We start from the raw sequence: 24,438 nt of genomic DNA, 5'->3' as shown, positions 1-24,438 counted from the left end.
ATCAGCGCCTGTTCACAGATTACTTCGCAGAGGAGCCGCGTTTTGACGCCAACCATTTCAGGCGTCGTTTTAGGATGAGGCGAGACTTATTTATGCGTATTGTTAACGCATTGGAGCAGCGATATCTGTATTTCCGTATTTGTCTCGTAAATTAAATTCCGTATGTTGATACGAGTGTAAATTAAATTATATAATTGTTATTAGTGATGTGAATAGGTAGTGTGAAGACTATGTGAGGGCTATTTGATGTCCAGTTGATGTGGCAAGCTGATGTGGCAGGAGAATTGTAGTGCTGATGATGTGGCAGTGTGAAGGCTATTTGATGGCTATTTGACGTCCAGTGCTATTGGAGATGCTCTTAGGGAGAGAGCGTGTCCATGTGCGGCACGAACAAATCAATTTTTAATTAGGTTTACAATTTATTAGTGACACACAGAATCGAAATATCTTTGAAATTTCATTATCACGATTTTTTATTTTTTATTTTAATATATAGCATTTTTACAATAAAAAAATGTTTAGATGTCAATATTGGGTTCCATGTGGAATAATTTTCCGAAGGGGAAATTGGAATCTAAAGATAATACTATTTCCAACGTGTAAGAATATTAATTATTTTCGAATATTAGATTTTCAGTTCATAAACATTAGATTTTGTTTATTTGTAACCTTCATTAAGTCCTAAAATTTTGTGCGCGTGTAGTTAATTATGTTGATTTTGCAATTGCATTTAATCACTTCATAAACAAGAAATCAATGTAAAAAACAGAAAACTCATGTAACAATATAAATGTAACTATACTTCAAAAACAAGAAATTATTGAAACCATGTACAAAATCAATCAAATGAATGCGTAGAAGATCCTAGTAAATGAAAAGCGGTATGTTCGAAATAAAACATGCCCAAATTAATTAGTTCTTGCTTGTCTTTTGATACTTATTCTTGATCCAATGAATCCCGGCGGCGGCTCCCGTCTTGACCTTCTTAACGCCGGTTGAGGCTGCAGCCTTGGTCTTGCCGGTGAATTTGGAAGCAGCGCTGCCAGAGTTAGTGTTGGCAGCGGGATAGCTGTAGAGTGGCTCCGGATCCCATTGATCGGCCCACGATGTCTCGTAAGAGGTGTTCGATGCCATCGATTTCGATTCTTCGAGAGAGGGATGATGATTTTGAGGTGAGATTATGAATTTGTGATGGTGGAATACGACTTATATATATGAGAGAAAAGTAGAGAGGGGGCGCTAAGCTAATTTTAGGCTTCTAGAAAATGCAGGGGCTTTGAATATGTTGCTGTTGTATTGAATTTTGGTGTTCTCATTGATTAGTCAATATGTGTAGCCGTGTATGTATAATTATTATATGTAGGGAGATAGAGAGTTATTTTATTATGTATTTAATAATGATAAGTAAGCTTCCATGAAAGGATTATGTGATCGTGTTTCCGCCGTCTAATGTGAACCATTTTTTGGTTTGAATATTATCTTCTTGTGATAAAATTGACGGATTAGAAATGGTTATTAACAAAGAATTTTTTAATTTATGAGGAAAGTTATATGATACACGAATGAAAATGACTATTTATCAAAAAGTTCCATTCAATATTGTTAGTCGTTGGAAGGCCAATCGATTTCTACTTTATAACCCACATTATCCATGAGAGTTTGAAAATTGGTTAAACTAATTATGAAAATAAGGTCGATCTTTGACCATAAATCCTGATTTATTAATCACGTAATTATTTAAGTTTTCTTCCATTTTCGGCAAGTCCAACACTCAAGCCAATATTAAAAAATTTAGAGAATGATCTAGAAGATTTCAACCAGGATTTGTTCTAGATGCCCTTTGGAGAAATGGAATGTTATAAATTTGACCAATGATCAAGCTAGAATATCATCTCTGAAACTGAGGAAAATAATTTTTTTCCCTTAAAAAAGTATTTTTAATAGAGAAAAATCGGGATAATGGCTTAGTGAATAGCCCCTATATTTGAAGGGTTAGCGTTCACAATTTGTAATCTAATAGAATTACAGCTCGATTAGCTCGTAATCGATTAGCTAGCAATCTAAGTCAAAATAGTTCGAAATTCGATGGCTAACTCGATTGACATTTTAGGTGAGACTGTTGATATATTATATGAAAACAATTCCTGGTCAACATAGGAATATATTAGGCCTAAAATACATTAGGCTCCATGTTCCTACAAATAATAATAGAGATCAATGTTGATAATAGAAAAGGTGTTATTATTAGATAATCAATAAAAATAATTTTTTGTAAGAAGTATGGATGAATCAATATGTATATTATAAATCGAAAAGTGTAATTGCTTAACCCGCATAGTGTTTGTTTGTGTGTGCATGTGTTTTATTAGGTAAGTCTATTTATAATTTATTTGCCAAATGGATAACATTTAGGCTCACTTCACTAGTGGTTTTATTTTATTTCAGTGTTCATAGAATTTTCCAATGAATATTTGATTCATAATGGAATAATTTCTGCGCAATATGGTCATATTTTTGGGCCAAAAAAACTGCTTAAAATAAATACTTTGAAGTAAAAAACAGGTCCAGTTCATAAACGAAATTGGGCTCAAGTCTAAAAGCAAGTCCTTCAACAATTTCCAATTCTGGAGTGAATTTGGGTTTTGGTTTTATATTTTCAATAGCAGATTACAGGGTCCAAGTCATAAGTTGGAGACCCATCACATAATCTTAACATGAAGAAAAATTCAAAAACAACAAATTTCCTAAAGATAAAACACAATTCTTGTATCATTATTCATTGATTGCATTTACTTCTCCAAGTACATATTTAACACTTCATTATCATGAGTTTTGTATATACCTATAAAAAAATAGCTGCCATCATCCCGATATTAGTAACCTATACGAACTGGTCGTCTATAATAAGTAATAAAGTTGTGTATCATGGTAAAGTTGTAAAATCCACTAAAGTTAACTACTAACTTTTTTGTGTCACAAAGTTTCATTTTGTAGACTAGGTCATTTATAGCATGAAGGGATAAGTAGTTTTTACTTTTTATCATTTATATTTGACGATTTAAGTCCAAATATAAATCGATACAAACATCAATACAGTTGTGCGTGACACACACAAATTTAGTTTAGGTAGGGGACCATATTACAAGATTGCAATGTTTGTGACTTAGATTATAGCTCGGTTTGGTCAAGTTGTTGAGTAAGTGAAACTATTTCCAGGAATAGTAAGCCCAAATTATTTTGGACCATATTGAAAATGTCAAAAAAGCAAACCCAATTTGCATATAATAAAATCCATTTTCACTAATTAGTACGTACTCCTAGTAATTAATTTTGCAATATGTGTCGTTGTTTATAGTACTAATTGATACCAATAATGGGGTAAATATTTATCAGTATCGATTAATTATTCCCCATAGACAACTATAGGATAAATACTGAAAATATCTATTTATTAAAACAAAGAAAACACATATACTTTTCAATATCTTAAACCCTAAAAAAAAGCATCGCAATCAATTGGTTGTGAGGCTGTAAAGTAATTTAGATAGTTTTGTGCAGCATTATTTTCCTTTCATATTCCATGAAGTAAGGCTACTTTTTCGGCCGAAGGTAGCCATTGTGAGTAACTAGTCCACCATGTTTGGTATTCTTTTGGACTTATTATTTCAGAAAATTGGAAAATGGTTGTTCAAATGGAACCTTCCAAGGCCTTTTTAGTTTCAAGAATTGGACCACATCATATCATAACAAAATTCCTTATTGAATGGAGTAGTTGGGCCATCGGGGCGCGTCTGTTGGAGTGCAAACCACGCCACATCGGAAAATAAGTAAATTTGCAAGTAATATATAATGATTATTCAATTCAATTAATATGAGTTAGGTATTTTAATTGGAGAATGATCTAAAACCAAAATAGTGAAAACGGATAATATTATACTAATGTTATGTTCTAACCACGAATGTATTTTAGGTCGAGTTTAACTGAATGTCGATTATATATTATTTCACTGTATTCACAAATTGAAATTTAGATAATAAAAATTAAAGTTCATCATAATTTTGCAATCTAGTATTTTATTGATAAGTATTTTACCGTAGTTATTGATTGGATTAGTCTGAATGATATTAATTCATCATTCAATGTCTTTTTAGTAGGAAACAATTGCCCCCTTTAATTTTGCCTGCTACTGTAGGCTTACGTGATTTTTCATAACTACAAAGAGCTATGTTTCCTTCCAATAAACATAAAATTAAAAGGATTAAAGAAAAAGTAACGATTATCTATATCTGTTCGTGCTGCTATCAATTTCTGCACTTTAAATTTAATTTATCTATCATGTCACCTCATCAATTTGCACTTACATTAAATTTTTTCTTAATTTCTACGAATTATAATTGTTGAAATTATTTCATATATAAATCAAACTCTATCCACAATATGTAGCATCGGCCCCGGGCTTACATCACAAGGACAATTTATTTATTTTTAAAAAATACTTGCCAAAGATACCAAACCCAAATCTGATGCTTCTAGTTTATTTATCCAACAATTATAAATTAATTAAGAAATATGTGATCCTAAATTGTTAAATTCAAAACCAAAATGTTGGACAAAGTAAATTCTAAGGCGGTCCGACAACACATTAACTACAAGAAACCGAAAACTACTTTATTTAATTACTATTAACTAATCTAGAATTATCACCAAAGATCTCAATTATTCCTAGGGATAATATAAAAGGAAAAGATTAACTAGCATGGTTAAACTATCAAACTTAAAATGGTAATTATAGAGAACTAGTGGTATGGTCAAGGTCTAACACATGTAATGGCTAACTCATTGCCAATTAAATGTGAACAAGATGGAAGACTAATAAAAAATTATTTATCTCATCAGTATTAAATTTAAATAAGGTTAAAGTAGAATCCAGTGCTTTCATGGAACCTCTGATTTTTTTCCCTCGTGAAGGTATGTTTATAGGGTTATAATAAGAATTAGGGTTAAAGTCGAATACGTATAACTAAATTATCAAAGAATATTCTTTTTTACCAACGTCTGACTATATTTACTAAATAAATTTGTTCCCCTAGCTAGTTAGGCTTGCAAAATGCACAACTCAGCCTACAAATTATATTATGATATCAATTTAAATAATACGTACAGTAATTAAAATGTTATCAATCTTGTATAGGGAGGGAGGAGTACTACTATATTGTTATAGGAATAGTTAATGCAATCGTGTTCCACTCTTAGTGATATTCATTAATTAGTAGTACTACACTTAATACTATTCGATAATATTCCATAGAGTAAAATACAAAATTTCTACAATAGTGAAATCAAACCGTTATTATATATGCTTTGTAGTAGTATTTAACTATAGTGCAATTATTATCATCTTATTAGCGTTGAACGTGAGGTTGTATCTTCTCATACGTTTTCTTATGGAGTAATAGACAAATCACATATATATAATTAAAATAATACAAAAAAAAAATACGAAAATGAACCTACTAAAAAGAACAACCCTACACAAAAGTAAAGCAAAAAAGTTGGCTAACATGCGCCTTGATTCACAACAAGTTGAGAAATCTATGGAGTACTACTTTATAAACTTGATGTTTGAATTCATTTTTTCATCTCTAATAACATCACATCCCCCATCAAAATTTCCCTCAAATTAATCCCTACGTTTCTCCCTCTAAATACAAACAAAATATCAGAAATTATGGGTAGATTTCTCCCATGCCCAATGCCTTGCAATTGCGACAAACACAGATATTCTCAAATATATCAAACCAGCCATATTTCCGACTCGTCATCTTCCAATTCATCCCTTACTTCCCAACTAAGCCTCCCTTCCGTCCCTTCCCTCGAACACGTCGCCGCCGCCAACCACCAATGCCTAGTCACCCTTAAGGGCCACTCCTCCTACATATTCTCCCTCTCCCTCGCCGGGAAATACCTCTTTAGCGGCCCCTCCAACGGAGAAATTCGTGCCTCCGCCTCGCACGGCGGAACCAGTATGTACGTCGCTGCCCAGACTGGCTCCGCCGTGAAATCCATCACCTTCATAAACGGCAAGCTAATCACCGCCCACGCGGACCGCAAGATCCACGTGTGGCGGATCAAAGACCATGTCATAAGCATGGCTAAGACCAATGTGTCGGCAAATGTCACATCAAACGGTAGTTCATCAGTTTCAGCTATCGCCAAGCTGAAACTGACAACCACACTCCCCACCGGTGTGGACCGTTGCATACGGTTATTGTAATAATGGAGTGCTCATTTCAGTTGGAAGAAGCTCGGCTAGAAAGGAGTTCGGTAAGCTCGGCTTACCGAGCTGGAACTAGCCTGGAACTAGCCGAGAAGAAGAAGGCAGAAGTCGGTAAGCTCAGCGGTAAGGAAGCTCGGTAAGGAAGCTCGGTAAGGAAGCTCGGCGTTGAGCTGGAATGAGCCGAGAAGGAAGAGTTCGGTTGTAAGCCGAGAAGGAGTTCGGTTGTAAGCCGAGGAAGGAGTTCGGTCTTGAACCGAGGAAGGAGTTCGGTCTTGAACCGAGAAGGAAGAAGCAACCTAGCCGAACTAGCCGTTGGAGCAGCAGTTAGTTAGCTGAGATGTAGCGGTTATTCTTCTTGCTTTCTTGATTCTTCTTGTAGTTAGTTAGTAGCAGTTGCTACTTGATTATAGAGCTTTAAATAGCTCACCGTGTATGTAGTTTAGAGAAGAGTTTAATCAATAAAGAGTTTTCCAGTTTTCTCTCCAAGATTATCATCTTCAATACTCAAAGTGTGAGTGTGTGTGTTTTCTGCATTGTGTGATCTCATACAACAGTGAGTGTGTGTGTGATCTTATTGAGTGTGTGAAAGCCTTGTGTGTGCGAATCCTAACAAGTGGCGCCGTCTGTGGGAAAGGGATATTGAAGCTGATTTGCAGAGGATCAAACGGTTTCAGAGATGGCAGCAAGGCTTGATGCAGAAAAGTTCACAGGCAAGAATGATTATGGCCTGTGGAAGATGAAGATGAAGGCGGTTTTAATTCAACAAGGCTTGGCGGCAGTTCTTGCAAAACCAGAGGAGAAAGGAAAGGCTCCAGTGCTTGATGAAAAAGCTCAGGCAAAGATGGAGGAAATGCAGCTCAAGGCACATTCTGCAGTGATTCTGTGCCTTGGAGATAAGGTCTTGAGGGAAGTTCAAGAAGCCAAGACTGCGGTGGAGATCTTGGACAAGTTAGATGAAGTTTACTTGGCCAAATCCTTGGCTAACCGGCTGTATCTCAAGAAGAGGCTGTATGCCTATAGTTTTTCTGGAGATAGGTCCATCATTGAGCAGCTAGAGGAGTTCAACAAGATCATTGATGACCTGGGATCTGTTGATGTCAAGATCTCAGATGAGGATAAGGCCATTCTCACATTGAATGCCTTGCCTAGCTCGTATGACCAGCTAAGTGATGCAATTATCTATGGAAGAGATAAACCTATCACCTATGCAGAAGTCTATTCAGCCTTGATGGTCAAAGAACTCCAGAAGACAGCCAACAGAGGCTCTGCAAGCTCCAATGTTCAAGCTGCAGAGGCCTTGAATGTGAAGAAGTTCAAGAAGCAGAACTTCAAGAAGAAGTTTGAGGGCCCTAAACCCTCAAGTTCTGATGCTCAGAAGGAAACCAGAGCTTGCTATTGGTGCAAGAAACCTGGACATTTGAAGAAAGATTGTCATGCATGGAAGAGAAAGATGGCCTCTGAGGGACACAATCAATCTGATTGTGTGGAGAGTGCTGATCCCCCGGCTCAACTCATGAATATCAGTGATAGTGGGGTCAGTCATAGGTGGATAATGGACTCGGGGTGCAGCTTCCATATGTGCCCAAATAGAAGCTGGTTTCATGATCTTCAAGAAGCATCGGGTACGGTTGTTCTTGGTAATAATCACATTTGTCAGATCAAAGGAATAGGGAAGGTAAAGCTAAGCCTACAAGATGGCTCTATAAAGATCCTAACTGGGGTGAGGTATATTCCAGAAGTGAAGAGGAACCTCATCTCATTGGGAATGCTGGAGCAGAAAGGGTTCACCATATTGATGAGTCAAGGAAAATTGTTTGTGAAATCTGGAGATGCAGTGATGATGGAGGCTGACAGAGAGCATATTCTCTATTATCTGAAGGCTAAGGCTGTTGATGGAGAAAGCAATGCAGTGTCAGATGATTCCATAATGCTATGGCACAAGAGATTGGGCCACCCAGCTGAAGGAAGCTTGAAAGAACTCATCAAGAAGGGTCTGATCTCTGGAGTTTTCAACAAGATGGACCCCTGTGAGCAGTGTATACTTGGAAAGGCTAAGAAGGCACCCTATCCTACAGGTATTCACTCTTCTACAGCCCCTTTAGACTACATACATAGTGATCTTTGGGGGCCTTCACCGGTGTGTTCAATTGGTGGAGGAAAGTATTATCTAGCTATCATTGATGACTATACAAGGAAGTTGTGGGTATATATTCTTAAAGAAAAATCTGAAACACTCACAAAGTTCAAAATATGGTGTAAGGAGGTTGAGCTAGAGAAGGGTAGAAGTGTTAAATGCTTAAGGACAGACAATGGCCTAGAGTTCTTGTCTGCTGAGTTTGATCTGTTTTGTAAAGAGAAGGGTATGAAGAGGCACCGGACTGTTCCTGGTAATCCTCAGCAAAATGGTGTTGTGGAAAGGATGAATAGGACAATCCTAGAGAGGGTGAGGTGCCTACTTCTTGGGTCTGGTTTGAGCAGCAGATTCTGGGGTGAGGCTGTGTATACAGCAGCCTATCTCATCAATAAATGCCCATCTACTGCCCTGAAATCTGAAACTCCTGATTACATGTGGTATGGAGCTCATAGTGACTACTCAAAATACAAGGTGTTTGGGTGTGTGGCCTATGCTCATGCTAGGCAAAGTAAGCTTGAAGCTAGGGCTCTGAAATGTATCTTGCTGGGGTATCAGAGGGGTGTTAAGGGGTATAGGCTCTGGTGTATTGAGCCCGGTAAGCAGAAGGTCTTGGTGAGTAGGGATGTGGTGTTCTTGGAGGATCAGATGCCATACCTGAAAGATAAGCTGGACTCCAGTGAAGATGAGGGTGATTTCTTCAAGGTGGAGCCTGTGGGGGTTGGCCTAGGAGCAGGTGGAGTTATTGACTCAGGGAGTGAGTCTGATTCAGATAAAGAAGAGGCTCCAACTCAGGGCAACCAGGCTGGTGAGTCTATATCAGACTCTATCAGAGACTATCAGCTTGCAAGGGACAGAGTTAGAAGAGAAACAAGGCCACCAACAAAGTTCTCTGATGTTGTGTATTATGCTCTGTGTGCAGCTGAAAGTATTGATGGTGCAGATCCACTCACATATAAAGAAGCTATGCAGAGCAAAGATAGAGAAAGATGGATTGAAGCCATGAATGAGGAAATAGAGTCTTTACTCAAGAACAAAACATGGATTTTGGTGGACAAATCCAAGCTGAATGAGATTGAAAAGGGGAGAGTGAAGGTGATTAAGATTAACACCTTGCACAATCCGGCTGACATGCTAACAAAGTCTCCAGGTAGAGACAAGTTTGATCATTGCAAGAAATTGATCAATGTTTGTGCAAGAACTGAGATGAGCCCTCAGGTGGAGAATTGTAATAATGGAGTGCTCATTTCAGTTGGAAGAAGCTCGGCTAGAAAGGAGTTCGGTAAGCTCGGCTTACCGAGCTGGAACTAGCCTGGAACTAGCCGAGAAGAAGAAGGCAGAAGTCGGTAAGCTCAGCGGTAAGGAAGCTCGGTAAGGAAGCTCGGTAAGGAAGCTCGGCGTTGAGCTGGAATGAGCCGAGAAGGAAGAGTTCGGTTGTAAGCTGAGAAGGAGTTCGGTTGTAAGCCGAGGAAGGAGTTCGGTCTTGAACCGAGGAAGGAGTTCGGTCTTGAACCGAGAAGGAAGAAGCAACCTAGCCGAACTAGCCGTTGGAGCAGCAGTTAGTTAGCTGGGATGTAGCGGTTATTCTTCTTGCTTTCTTGATTCTTCTTGTAGTTAGTTAGTAGCAGTTGCTACTTGATTATAGAGCTTTAAATAGCTCACCGTGTATGTAGTTTAGAGAAGAGTTTAATCAATAAAGAGTTTTCCAGTTTTCTCTCCAAGATTATCATCTTCAATACTCAAAGTGTGAGTGTGTGTGTTTTCTGCATTGTGTGATCTCATACAACAGTGAGTGTGTGTGTGATCTTATTGAGTGTGTGAAAGCCTTGTGTGTGCGAATCCTAACAGTTATTCTCGGCGGGGAGCTACGTGGAGGTCCGCCGCCACCGGAGGCAGACGTGGGTCCACCACGTCGACGCAGTGGCGGCCCTGGCCGCCTCCGCGGACGGCGCGTTCCTCTACTCCGTGTCGTGGGACCGGAGCATGAAGGTGTGGCGGAGCACCGACTTCCGGTGCGTGGAGTCGGTGCAGGCCGCCCACGACGACGCGATCAACGCTGTCGCGGCGTCCGTCGACGGCAGCGTCTACACTGGCTCCGCCGACCGGCTGATCAAGGTGTGGCGGCGCCGCAACGACGGAGAGTCGCGGCACTCGGTCGTGGCGACGCTGGAGAAGCATAAATCAGCCGTGAATGCGCTGGCGCTGAGCACCGAAGGGAGTGTGCTTTATTCCGGCGCCTGCGATCGGTCGATCGTCGTGTGGGAGAAGGGAAGAGGTGGCGGAATGGCGGTGGCGGGGGCGCTGAGGGGGCATAGGAAGGCGATTTTGTGTTTGGCGGTGGTGGCGGAGGTGTTGTGCAGTGGATCGGCGGATAAGAGTGTGAGAGTGTGGAGGAGAGGGAGTGGAAATAGCTATTCTTGCCTGGCGGTATTGGAAGGGCATAAATGTCCGGTGAAATGTTTAGTGGCGCGTTTGGATGGGAGGTGTAGTGAGGTTGATAAGAAAAGTGAGGGGATGAGTTAGGGAGTAGTTACCTTGTTTATAGTGGTGGTTTGGATTTTGATATTAAGGTTTGGAAAATTTGGGTTTCTTCATAAATTTTATTGGTAGGGAGGAAATATTTTTGTAAATATATATACAGAGAGAGAAATATTAGGCGCTTTTGAAATCTTTTTCTTGAGATTCTTTCTATGATGTTTTTGGTTTAGGGATTTGAGAGTTGATTGTGTAGTTTGAGACTTTGAGGCTTGTTTGTGGATTATTATTTAAATTGTGTTTTCATTCGTTATGTTATATGGTGTATTATTATACTGTACTAATGAACGTAAGAACGCAAATTGATTATAGGTTTTTCTATATTTTATTGAAAATAATTAAGGTGATATGATTTACCGTAGATGAATTATTGAAGAGTATCTCCGAATGAACAATCAATTAATTAACCAGAAGATCAAATATTTCCATTACTGAATATAAATAAAATGGTGATTGAGTGATAATGATACATTAATTACAACGGTTAAATTCAGTTTTTCTAATAATTGTACACCATTAAAAATATCTTTTAGAATCGATATTAATGGAGTGCTATTGGTCGTTTGATTACATCAACTGACTCTCTATTTAGTTGACAAAAGAAAACCTTATTGGAAAGTAGACCACTTAATAAATCTTATTTTCGTCCAATCTTATTTCATAAATATAAAACTCAAAATCCAACAATCTAACTAGTGCATTGGATATAAATACATAATTAATCATTTGTAAACACTTTTAAGTTTTAATGTACCTTATTTCACAAATGATAAATCCATTTTGTTCATATAAAATACGTAAACTACTTTATTTTTTTAGAGCTTTCTATAAATTACTTTTTCAAATTAATTCCACTTGGATCTCGTGGCAATTGTAGTCAGCTTAAATCAGTAGAATGATATGATATCTGGCTTTAAATTAATTCCTACCTTCTTAGATTTTATTCAGTTAATTAATTCAATTTGGTTGCCAACATAGCTTATCACAAGTCACCACTATCCACTACTACCACGTATATATTAGTAGAACTCCGTATTGCTCCCCCCGTTCCACTTTAAGAGTTCCGGTCACTTTTGCACACCCGTTTTATAAAAATCATAATAAATAGTTAAAGTGGATAAATGGTAAAGTAAGAGAGAAAGTAATATAGCGAAGAGTCTTGTCTACATTATTATCTCCCTTACTTTACCATTTCTCTACTTTAACTATTTATTATGATTATTATAAAATGGGTGTGCAAAAGTGACCGGGACTCCTAAAGTGGAACAGAGGGAGTATATTATTCACACATATGTCATCTTTTTTTACGCGTATTTAGTTTCCAAAATATTTAGCATTTTATTAAGATATCCATTGCAGTATGGGAGACAAAAGACAAATTCATGAAATTAAATTAATCCCATAATATAAGGATAATTAAACTTTTCTTTACATTGTGGGACTCGTGTTATCAGGTTAATGTAGCCACGTGAAAAAAAAAGGTATGGTAGTTAAAAAGTCCCTTAATAAAAGTCCATTATATATATGCTGCCTAATCTATTATCTGGCTATTAATTTTATTTGTTAAAGGCATAATTGCTTCATCAATTTAACCCTGGGCACTTTTATATCTAAAGAATAATTGACGTTGCGTTGATGTAGGACTATTTTTGGTAGACAAAAAGTAAATTATGGTTCATGGGAAAGGAACAATGCAATATATTTAATTTAAAATAGTATGCTACTAGTAATTATATTTTTAGTATTTATCTAATAAACAACGATATTGTGTCAAGAATCTGACTTCTTCATACCCATGTTGCACGAGAAATACAATACTTTCTAGGGAAAAAAGAAGAAAGAAAGCAATACGCTCTTATACATATCACTTATATTTATCTAATAAACAACGATATTGCACAAGTCATGCATCATGATCGCACTCACATAATTTTAATTTGTGGTATTTTCTCACTCATTGTGATTCTCTTTAGAAAACGGTCAATAGTCACAACTTTCCTTATGTATGGGCTCATAACGATTGCCCATATTCAAAATAATTATAGCCCATTACATAAGGCCCAATACTCCACAGAAGGCCCAATTTTCAATTTTTGAATTCGTCGAAAGTAATTAGTCAAGCTGGAGACAATTAAACAGATTAATCACATGAAATTGATCTCATACAGTATAATTTAGAAGTACGGAAAATATCAGCTTAATTTGTCAATTACTCGTGAATATTAATATATTATCAATAAATATGTATTAGTTCTCGTGTCACTATTTTCTGTGTTACAAAATGTGAAATAAATCATGGAAAAGAAAAAAGGAAATTAAAAAGTCCAAAGTGATTCCTCCGACAACTATGTATGGAAATGACATGATTCCATAGTTATAGACAGTCTGCAAAAGAACAAAAATAACGAAATTCCACTTACATCATTGAGAAAATGCAGGCCCCATAAATTCCTCTTATTCTTTTTTTTTCGGAATAATAATGATAATAGAGAATCAGTATTTCTTGGAACTCCATATTTGTTTATTTATAATTTGATCATTATAGGAGTACTATAGTTTTTGTATTAATCGTGCATGCATTGAATGTGAGAACTGAGATCCCTCGAAACAATTTCTTTATCGTGGCTATAATTATATAGTGATCATGAATAACTATGGACTATCATGAGAAAGATTAATTTAGAATGTAATGAATTTTTAAGATAATATATAGTTATAGTACAATGCCAACATAAAATATTAATGTAATTTACGAGAAATGAGAATTTGAGTAGACACCACTATTGCAAGTTTATTTTTATGACGATTAATAGCACCTTCACCATAAGAGATGACGTCTATATATCTTATCTGAAATATGCTTTGTAAATCATGTCTCTTTATGCCCAACAAATAGGTAAAATGTGACACTATTTTCTCCTCACTAAACCCCACACGACATACATATGAAATTGTCCAACTTGTCAAAATATTTCTAAATTATTACCAAATTCTAGTTTTCTATATTAATTTTAAAATTTATATAAACTATTGATTTGTTATGGTTTACAACAAAATTTTGGTGTTGATATGATTTGATAAGTTATTTACGGTGACATTATTGGACATCAACCAAAACGCTATAACACATCCATTATTTAACTGGGTATTGTTTATCCATACTAGAATTTGGGCCCTATAATAATTTTGAAATATTTTGAGATTTTATTCAAAAATATTTTTATAATATTATGAGAATCAAATTCTAATATCAAAATATTTAATCAAGTCATGTGAATTTTCATGCTATAATAAGAATCCTATATATAGTACTAGCTAGTACTACTGAAATATTTTTATTTAATTTATCAAAATTGAGTCTTCGTATCTGTTAAGTTATGCATATTAGGTCTAATAGGAGTCATAATATATAAGTATAGTGAGCGCATCAATAAGTGAAATTCTGTAAAAAAAAAATCAAAGCAAATCTCAGTTATTGGATCCTTACATTGGATTGTTATAATAATAATACCCGAGCTACATTATTTGACTAAAAAACGTTGCATTATTAGCCGAGCTACATTATTAGAATACACAATCTATATTATTAGATTAAAACGCATTACATTATTAGCCGAACTATATTATTAGACTACACAATCTACATTATTATATGACATATGACTTTAATCTAACGGTTAAATCACAAGATCCAATGATTGAGATTTGTTTGATTTTTGACATAATTTTACTTATTGATTTGATAACATCCCTATAGTAGATACAAGAATTGTTATTCATATAAGAATGATGATTCTTTTAAAAATATAGTACTAGTAAGTACTATAGTGCTAAACAAATGAATGCAGATTATGCAGTGGATATTGTAAAATCATCGTTTAGTTACTCCGGATCCATTCTTCATTCCATCATACTAGGAATTACTTTAGGATTTTTCTACCTAATTTTATCATCAGAGACAAATAAAAATGTTTTATTTCTCTATTTTATTTTTAAAAACATAATTTTCTCTATTTCTAAACAAGTAAATGTGAAATAAGGGATCTAGTTTAGACGTTCACTTATCCAAAATTATCAGAGAATTAGAAACAAAAAGTGAAGAGAATGTTTAGAGACGAAAAGACAACTTTTGAGGAGCCGAGAAATAGAGTAAAACTGTAAAAGGGAGTACATTTTATGGGATAAATCGAAAAGGTCAAACTTTTCAAAGACTTTTTGATAGCAAGATTTCAATCAAAATACAGTACATGATAAACCATGTTTCCATACAAGAAAATAACTAGCCATTACCACAAGAAAGAACTACTGCAGCATATTTACACTCTCAAAAATAAATAAAGAGAGAAATGGCATACTCCATCTATCCCATAAAAATATGTACACTTTTCATTTTCATCCGTCCCATAAAAATATGGCTATTTTCATTTATCAAAAGTTGTCCCCAACTCATGATTACTCATATACATCAATTTTTTTACAACTTATGCTACTATGATCCGCCATTACAATTTATTAAATACTAATAATAATGTGGGTATCGCTATTCACTAACACTACTTTAAACTACCCTTCTTCTCCTCTCTTTTACTTTTTTAATTATACATTAATTTTTGTGTCATTTTAAATGCACGTATTTTTATGGGACGGAGGAGGGAGTACTATTTTTTAATTCTTGAAATTCGAAACAAGAAAAAGTAGAAGATTTTCATATTCGGTTTTCATGCCAACCCAATGATTTTTCACTGTGTGTGCGTGTGTGAAGTGCATATATAAAACACAGCTAGAGTTGCTGCAATGATATAGTGGCCTCAAACAAACCCCAAAGAAAAGTTGATGATTGCCTCACCTCCTTAATTAACCTTCATCATCACCTCACTACATGGCTCTCTTTCTCTATCCACCAATTTCCAAGATCAAACCCAGAAAAAGAAGGAAAATAAAAACATAAATCTCAATCTACTAGCTTCATCAACCAAGAAGAAAACCCTGGTTTCTTCCTCATTGAAAAGGGGCTAGTTTGCTGCAATTTCATGTGATCTTCTTCCTTGTTCTTGCTCTCGGGGAATCGAAGCACAACGGTCCGATCTTTGCTCCAGAGATGATCATGCCATTGATCCAAGTTTAGTTCATCAAGATTTTCTTTTTGGTATTTTTCTTTCATATATGATCCGATAATTCATGTGTGTTTGATTGTTTTTAAATGCAAAGTTTGTGAGTCATATATAGTATATGTATTATTTGAGTTTAATTTTGTATGATGTGATTGTGGATCTTGAAATTAAACACAATGATGTGAAATAAATATTTTTTAGTTGAGTTTAATTTATGGTTTGAATCTGGCTAGCTAGGGTTCAATTTCCTTTCGGTTTTCTTCATTTATTACGAACTTAATTTGTGCTGACAATTCAAAACACCCTGCAGTCAAGAGCTTGAGATTGTGAGCTAATTTAGAAAGTGTGTTAATTTAGCAAAATTAATTTGAATCAAACATATATAGAAACAAATTTAAGACTATGCAAAACAATGATGCCGTCCATCTTTTCCAATTTTTTTGAAATGCATCTGGAGAAGATTTTATTAGTTTTTTTTTCATTTTAATTATTTCAGATTTTGCGAGGTTATCTAGAAGCATGCATCAAATAAAATTGAGAATTAAGTTCAAATGGTTAATAATGTTGTCGTCTCTTTGATAATGTTGTAGGGTCAGTTAGTGCCCTTATAAATTTCCACGACGAAATGATTGCGCCTCCTATATTTATGCTACTTATTTTGTTTTTTGGAATACACTACTAGAAAAATTGCTTCTCACTACACTTTTTTTATCGCACTTTATAAAAAGTGCCAGCATAGATGTACTATCTACACACTAGCTTTTCACTGCACTTTATAATATATTGTTACTGCACTTCAACATAAAAAGTGTCATCATAGATGTACTATCTACACACTACCTCTTACTACAGGTACCCGGCGCTGCACTTCATCAAGTGCCATTATAGATGAAGTGTCAGCATAGTAATTTTCTAGTGACAATTTTAAGTGCCATTACAAGCCAATTTTCTAGTAGTGATATGCATGCTTATGAATGAAATCAGTTACTTGATTCTTCAGGTACAGTGCCTAATTTATATTTTTCCAGTTTTTCTCACCAAGAGAATGCACACCTTTTATTATGTTTTTAATTTTATGTAAAAATATATTTTTCGGTTATAAATTCATATCATTGCTAGAGGAGTACTATTTTGTAAAACATTTTACACAAGTTTTAGATAAATTTGAAGATTTTATAGAAGAAAAAAACAAAAAAAATATGATACTGAATCCCCTTTTTTGTGTATGCCGATACCAATAGTTGCCAACAGAATAGTCCATGGAACAATTAGAAGGTTTCAGATAATGTACATCGTAGCAAGATTTTTTTTTTTGCAATAAATAAAATGTTTGGGGCTAAAACATGAAATACAAAAACATATATAGAGGAACCATCCCAAACCAAACTAGTGTAGTCTGGTTAATAATCAATGTCAAAGGTCTCGGGTTCGAGTCTATCATAATATGGCCATCAAATTATTATTCATTTTTACATTAAAAAAAATCATCTAGTCTACACACAAATCTACCGTAGGTGGGAAAAGGAAAACAACATATAACAAAACAGAAAATCAACTGATAATCTCAGATTCTCAGCAAACAACAATATGCACAACAACGACACACACCATACAACATAATAGATTCAATGAAAATAGATTCTTTGTGGTTCCATAGTTCTCGTCCAAGCTCTAAGAGCATCCACAATGGGGCGCCCTATAGCCCACCCTATAGGGCGCCCTATCCTCCGCCACATCAGCATTTTATCCTTCTACTACCATTTCACCTGCAGTGGGATGCCTTATAGCCCGCTCTATAGCATTTAATACTTCTATTTTGTATTTAATTTTTATGTTTGCAAATATGTCAAACAAAATAAATAAAAAGCACCACAATTTAAAGGCAAATCCTACATTTACTTAATTTAAAAAAAAGTTACAAAAGTGGAAATAAAAAACAAGTGCACTACAGATAAACGAGGCTGGTCTAAAGCATTCCCAACTGGCGCTGGAGATTCTCGATCATCTTCTTGAGGTATTGGGCTTCCTCCGGGTCGTCCGTCTGCCTGAGGGCGTTGTGCGTGTCCAACAACGTCCTCTGGTTGGCGGCCCTCACCAATTCCCCGTATGCATGTGCCGCAGCCGAAGTCGGGGCTGGGGCCGGGGTCGGAGTCGGGGTCGGGGCCGAGATCGTCGCCTTCGCCTTGCCCTTGTTCTTCGCAGCTTTGTTGCCAATGGGACACTGGGAGGACACCGGTGTGCCGGAGCTCTCATCCTTGTACATCGACTGGTTGAGGTCCATCGGAGGTGCACCGCTGTCGCTGCTCGTATAATCACTGGTAGCGGTGTTCTTCATCCTCTTCCTCGCAGACGATATGTGCATAATCCCTCATTGGAACTTCTGCTTATCCTTCACGATGAGCTAGGAGGAGTAGTGCTTGAACTCGCCGTACAGTGAAATGTAAGACGCTAGCGCTTTATCGCGCACATCGTTCAAATTCTCGCCGCTGCCCTGCCCCCTCAAGCACTTCGTATACTCCGCCGAGAACAAATTGAGCTGCTTCTTGATTTGATCCCAATGCTTGCGCAGCTGCTCCCTGTGGCGCTTGTACGAGGCCGCCGGATTGGCTTCGTTGTAGTGCTCGGCGATGCGCTCCCAGTACACGATTTGCTTTTGGTTGTTGGTAAACACCGGATCCTCTGAAATATCAACCCAACACTTCGTCAAAAGAACACATTCTTCGAGGCTGTAGTTCGTCCTCCCTGGGGAAAATTCTTCGTTCACCTCCAGAGGCGGCAACTTCTGGGCTCGGTGTCTGTTCCTCTCCTTCCACTCCTTGGGCACGGATGCCGAGGCGATTGCGAGGGAGGCGGGGCCGGCGGCGGAGGCGCGACCGCGAGCGGAGGGGTGGGTGGGGGACGGATCCATGTCGGAGAGCCCGTACGAATCCGTGCTGAAATCCGGATCGTACTGGGTGTTGGAGTCGAATGAGCGGTATTGGTCAGGGTTCGTACTCGGCCACCGTGCACTACCGCCGAACATCGGCAATCCGTCGGGACTATTCGGATTTGGGAAATCACCCGGATTCATAATTGAAAATAGAGGAAGAGAAGAGTGAAATATAGGAGAGTGAAAATGGAAGTATTGAATTGTAGTATATATATAGATTTTGGAAGAAACAAAATTTAAAAAAAAATAGAAAACGCGTTCTATCGTCCGCGTGACCCGTAATGGGGCGGACGATACAACGGACGATGCGTGTCGAGAGGTCTATCGTCCGCGAACGATGCATCGGGCATCGTCCGCATGGCTATAATGGCGGACGATAGCACGCCCGATGCATGGGGCGGACTACTGTAGATGCTCTAATATCACAACAATCAAATTTAATAGAGTTTTTCGATTCCATATTAAAATCGGTTCATGGTTTTCCGCCGATATATAATCCCAGTACTAAATGTTAATAACCAATGTGCATACACGACGGTTCAGGCGAACTATCGTCCGCCCCACTGTAGATGCTCTAATATCATAACAATCAAATTTAATAGAGTTTTTCGATTCCATATTAAAATCGGTTCATGGTTTTCCGCCGATATATAATCCCAATACTAAATGTTAATAACCATTGTGCATACACGACAGTTCGGGCGGACTATCGTCCGCCCTACTATAGATGCTCTAATATCACAACAATCAAATTTAATAGAGTTTTTTGATTCCATATTAAAATCAGTTCATGGTTTTCCGCCGGTATATAATCCCAATACTAAATGTTAATAACCATTGTGCATACACGACGGTTGTAATCAATGTGAAATCGGTTAACCTTATTTAATGTCAGTTGTTGCCGGCTTTATTTTATTCATCAATCTCTTCAAATATGGTTAGTTTTTTTTGCTGCTGTTGTTGAGTTATTTGTAATAAAAAATTCTTCTAGACGGTAATAAAAGTATTAATTTTATACCTGCAATTTCAAATTTCATTTAGTTGCATCAAGTCATCTAGAGCTGTTATTGTTGTCAGATGCAATTAGATATTAAATTCAAATGATAAAATAGTACGTCAAAATATATTGCATTGCTCGAGCAGTTTCGGACCACATCGACTATAGTATTTATTTTAGATTTCACGACCCACACTCATAAAATGACTCAAATTTATATTGGATTTTTTAACATTTGCAAATCTATAAATTTTGATATACAGTATATAACAATAGACAAAAATAGCAAGAAGAAAAAAACCCAATACCAATTTTGAGCTAGCAATTAATAGCACTACATTATTTTCTAGCAACATATTTGGTACTAGTATAGTATTGTATTTATAAAATGTTATTCGAGTTCAAATATATAATTTATCAAGAAAATGGAGTAATATTGTAAAGGAGTTGTCTCGTGCTATACATATCGATTGAGTCACAATTTATCATATATATGGATGTTATTAAGTTTGATCGAATTTATTCAGACTATTCTAATCATAATTGATACTTCTCCGTCCCAAGAAAGTTGGATCGTTTTATTGTACCTGTTTTATAAATATGATACTAAATAGTTAAAGTGAAAAGAGGGTAATATAGAGAAGACTCCTATTTACTTATCCTCTCTCTTGCATTACTCTCTCTACACTTTAGTATATATATTTTTTTATCATTTTTGCAAAAAAAGTAAAAAAAAAAACGATTCTACTACCTTAGGAACGGAGGGAACATCTAATAGTACTATATTTTTTATTTAACATAGCATCTATTCCATCCGTCCATGAATAGGAGTCCTTTTTATTTCCGACACGAGTTTTAAGAAATTATAAGAAAAGTGGGTGGAGGAAAGTTATTGGAATATGAGTATCACTTGTTTAAAGTACTATTAGTTTTAAATAATAGTGAGTAGAATGAGTAGTGGAGTGTGGAGCCTCTTTACCATTTATAGTAATTATGAATCGAGACTCCTATTCGCGAACGGACAAAAAAAAACGGAACTCCTATTCGCGCATGGGGAGAGAAATTAATACGACGAATAGTATTAAAATAAGGGCGTAGAAACGTAAATAACACTCTACCTAATTGTACAAATCAAGTTTAATTATCGAAAAGTCTAGGAAGAAGAAGATCTCATACATACAGTTGGTCTTTATAATTTTAATTTTCAATTTGATCAGATATTCTTATTTACAATTTAAATTGTATATATGATAGTTGTATTAAACAAAAGAGCAGGACTTAATTCATATTAATATGAGCTCAACAACAATTATGCACTCAATTCAACAACAATGATAATAAAATAATTTATTTAACTAAGGTCGATATCAACGCAGACCTTTCGCAAATAAAAGTACATTTAGCTAATATTAAGTCAAATTTGGCTTTCTGTGTTAGATTTATATAGTTTTATAAGCGTGGTTTTAGAGATTTCATGCTTGATAAAATTAAATTACGTATCGATTTTATTACTTGGCCTAATTAAGATTATATTATCAATATAAACATATGATCAAATAACTATTTCCCGTCATTTCCCGTTAATATCGAAAATCTGATCTTTAATTTACTCAAGTTTGTTGTGTTATTATGACTATGGTGGGTGGAAGATGAAATTAAATTGATGAGAAATCAATGGACTAATTAAACCACCCACCAACTCATTTGATTATAATAATATAATATGAATTAATTTAGTTTCACGTTTTGCTATAGGCATCAACTCCTTTTTCTTTCTCTTTAGCTTATCCAATCACTTTATTTTGAATATTTAATAGTAGTATATTTTAAGCGACCCTCGTCACACAACCGTACACAATATAATGATCCTTTTATCACTGTTAACATTATATTTATGGATGAATGTTGGTGCAAAACATCATTTTCTACTAACCACGGTCTTATATTTTTATTAAATGGATGAGAATACTTTGAACATGAAACAACAAACTTTTATATTGACAATAATATTCTTAATGTATTATTATATTTTTCTAAGATAAATGGAAATCCTAGAAAAATCAACGATGCCGATCTTAATTAATTTATAGAACAAGAGTATTTTTTTTAATCTGAATTAATTGCATTATATATATAGTACTTATCACTAGTGGCACATTTTTTTTACTTTTCACAAAGTATAGTAGACCCATTCAAAGTGCCCCTGGTTTATCCACAATATATATCAATAAATTACTATTTTCAAAGGAAGTGTTTGAGGATAGCTAGCATGCCTAATTGAAAATTGGAATCCTTTCTCAAAAGCAAGAAAATAATAAGAATAATGGTAGAAATCAAGAATTAAATATAGGAATGTTATGGAGAAAAACAAGCAAATTAATGGTGGAAAATAGTCCACCACTTCAACACGTGTGAGAGAATAGACCAATAGAATACTACTACAACCTTTTATCTCTTTTAAGAGGGTAGATTATATTTCGTGAATTTATTTTGTGGAGTAGTATTTAATAATATGTATTTCGTGAATTTATAGTTTTCTATCCCTAGGAATCAAATCATTTAATCATGTTCCAAAAGTAGGAATTTAATATTTTATTAGTATTTAGATTATACAATTATGACCTAGACTAATAGATAGAACATCACGTGAAACAAAAATATTGAGAATGGTCCAAAAATGGATCCTTTTAATTTTTATTAAATTAAATGGTGACTCAATTTGATTTCACTTTCAACATATATTAGTATGACCTTTTGTGGCACACAATCCTTGCTTTAAGAGGATATGCTAAGATCTTATTAAAAACCCTAATTACAATTTGTATATTTGCATTGGCCACTTGTTAATTATTGTTGTTTAGCAACTAATCTCCCTAGTTAGTTTTTTAATAATTCCAAAAGCATGGTCAATAACATATATTATAAATATTTTTCTTTTTCTTGCAAGGTAATTATATAATTAATGTGGGGTTTTGATGTAAATCATGTTATTGCGGCTAATCTTCTAATTTAAGTGCAGACTAATCAGAATTCTAACAAGACTAAATAAAAATTGTATGAACATGATCTAAAGAAATGTACGAGATGGGGCCACAATAATATAGATATCCTTTTTTATTTATATAAATACACTATAGTTGGTTCATTCAACTTAAAGTAACCATTATTTCTTAAATCAATTATAAGATGAATTTTATAATTATATCGTCTTCCTTCGGATTCCAGATACACCCATATCTTTTAATTTTTTACTTTTGACTTTAATCGTCCCCCATTATAATATATAATGATGCATATCACATTCCCCCTTCTCTAAGCATGAATATTTGTATTATACTAATATTTCTCAAGTAGAACGGTATTAATTAATCGATAAATTTGACGGATCCATGAAATATTGTCCAAGTTTGACTCGGCGTGGGTTTTAAGAAATATGAAGAAAAGTGAGTTGAAAAAGTTAATGGAATGATGGTCTCATATTTATATATTAGTGGAAAAAGGGGTCCATTTACCAAAAATAGAAAAAAAAAACAGAGTGGATAACTTTTCACAGGCGGAAAAAAATGACAAAACTGGACAGTATTTTACGGACGGAGGAAGTATTGTTTTTATTTATATTCTCATTCCAATAGCTAGTGTTTGTTATAGTACGTTATCACGTATTATGATAGGGATCTTACAATATTATGAAATAAAATATGATACTTAAATACGATAAATAATCGATATTGAGTGTGATTATGATGAATACCGAAATATTTTTGGTGCAGCCACGACATTTCTACATTTTAAAGGTGGTTTAAAATTAAAATTAATATTACTGCACGAGGTTAATTAGTTTTCTTTCTATATTTTTATTTAAATATTTTATTGACTCTAAGGTACAGCTATGGTGTTTGTGATCGTACCACTATTCTTGTTATAAGTTTCAATGCATAGTCAAAAAGGCCAATAAAATTTTCTATATAAAGAAGTGGCACAACACATATCTTTGTATCACATCAAATAACACCAAAATTCAAGAAAAAAATGAGAGAAAATAGTGTTTCAATTTCAAAAAGTGCAAAGTCCAGCACCGAAAAGAAGCTAAAGCTATTTGGAATCGAGCTTGATCCATCTCGAATTCACGAGAAGGATCAAGCCTTGGTGGTGGAGGAAAGCGACGAGAGTTTGCAAATACCTTAAACAACAGGTGCACTTGAATTTCTTCGCCTCGGCCAACGCAACCCGAGGCGAAGAAATTCAAGTGCACCTGTTGTTTCAATGTGTTTGCAAACTCACAAGCATTGGGAGGCCATCAAAATGCCCACAAAAATGAAAGAATGAGGCAGAAAAAGCTGCAGCTCCAACTTCAAGCAAGAAAGGCCAGCAAAAACCTCAATTATTACATCAATCCAATCTTCAACAAATTTAGTGAGCAAAATAGTGAGAGTTTTGTCAATTTTTGTGGGTCTAAA

General features: G+C 35.4%; 1 protein-coding gene across 1 annotated transcript; it reads left to right on the top strand.

Moving 5' to 3' along the window:
- The first annotated feature begins 5,665 nt into the window (after window positions 1-5,665).
- LOC121767867 (protein JINGUBANG-like) lies at window positions 5,666-10,932 on the top strand. Its single transcript, XM_042164196.1, has 4 exons — window positions 5,666-6,147; window positions 6,208-6,265; window position 6,471; window positions 10,258-10,932. Exons 1-4 carry the CDS (start codon window positions 5,730-5,732, stop codon window positions 10,930-10,932), a joined length of 1,152 nt encoding a protein of 383 aa, XP_042020130.1. The 5' UTR covers window positions 5,666-5,729.
- The last annotated feature ends 13,506 nt before the right edge of the window (window positions 10,933-24,438 follow it).

Source organism: Salvia splendens, chromosome 15, assembly GCF_004379255.2.
Source record: "Salvia splendens isolate huo1 chromosome 15, SspV2, whole genome shotgun sequence".
NCBI classification, from domain to species: domain Eukaryota; kingdom Viridiplantae; phylum Streptophyta; class Magnoliopsida; order Lamiales; family Lamiaceae; genus Salvia; species Salvia splendens.
This window is presented reverse-complemented; position numbering and strand designations above follow the sequence as displayed.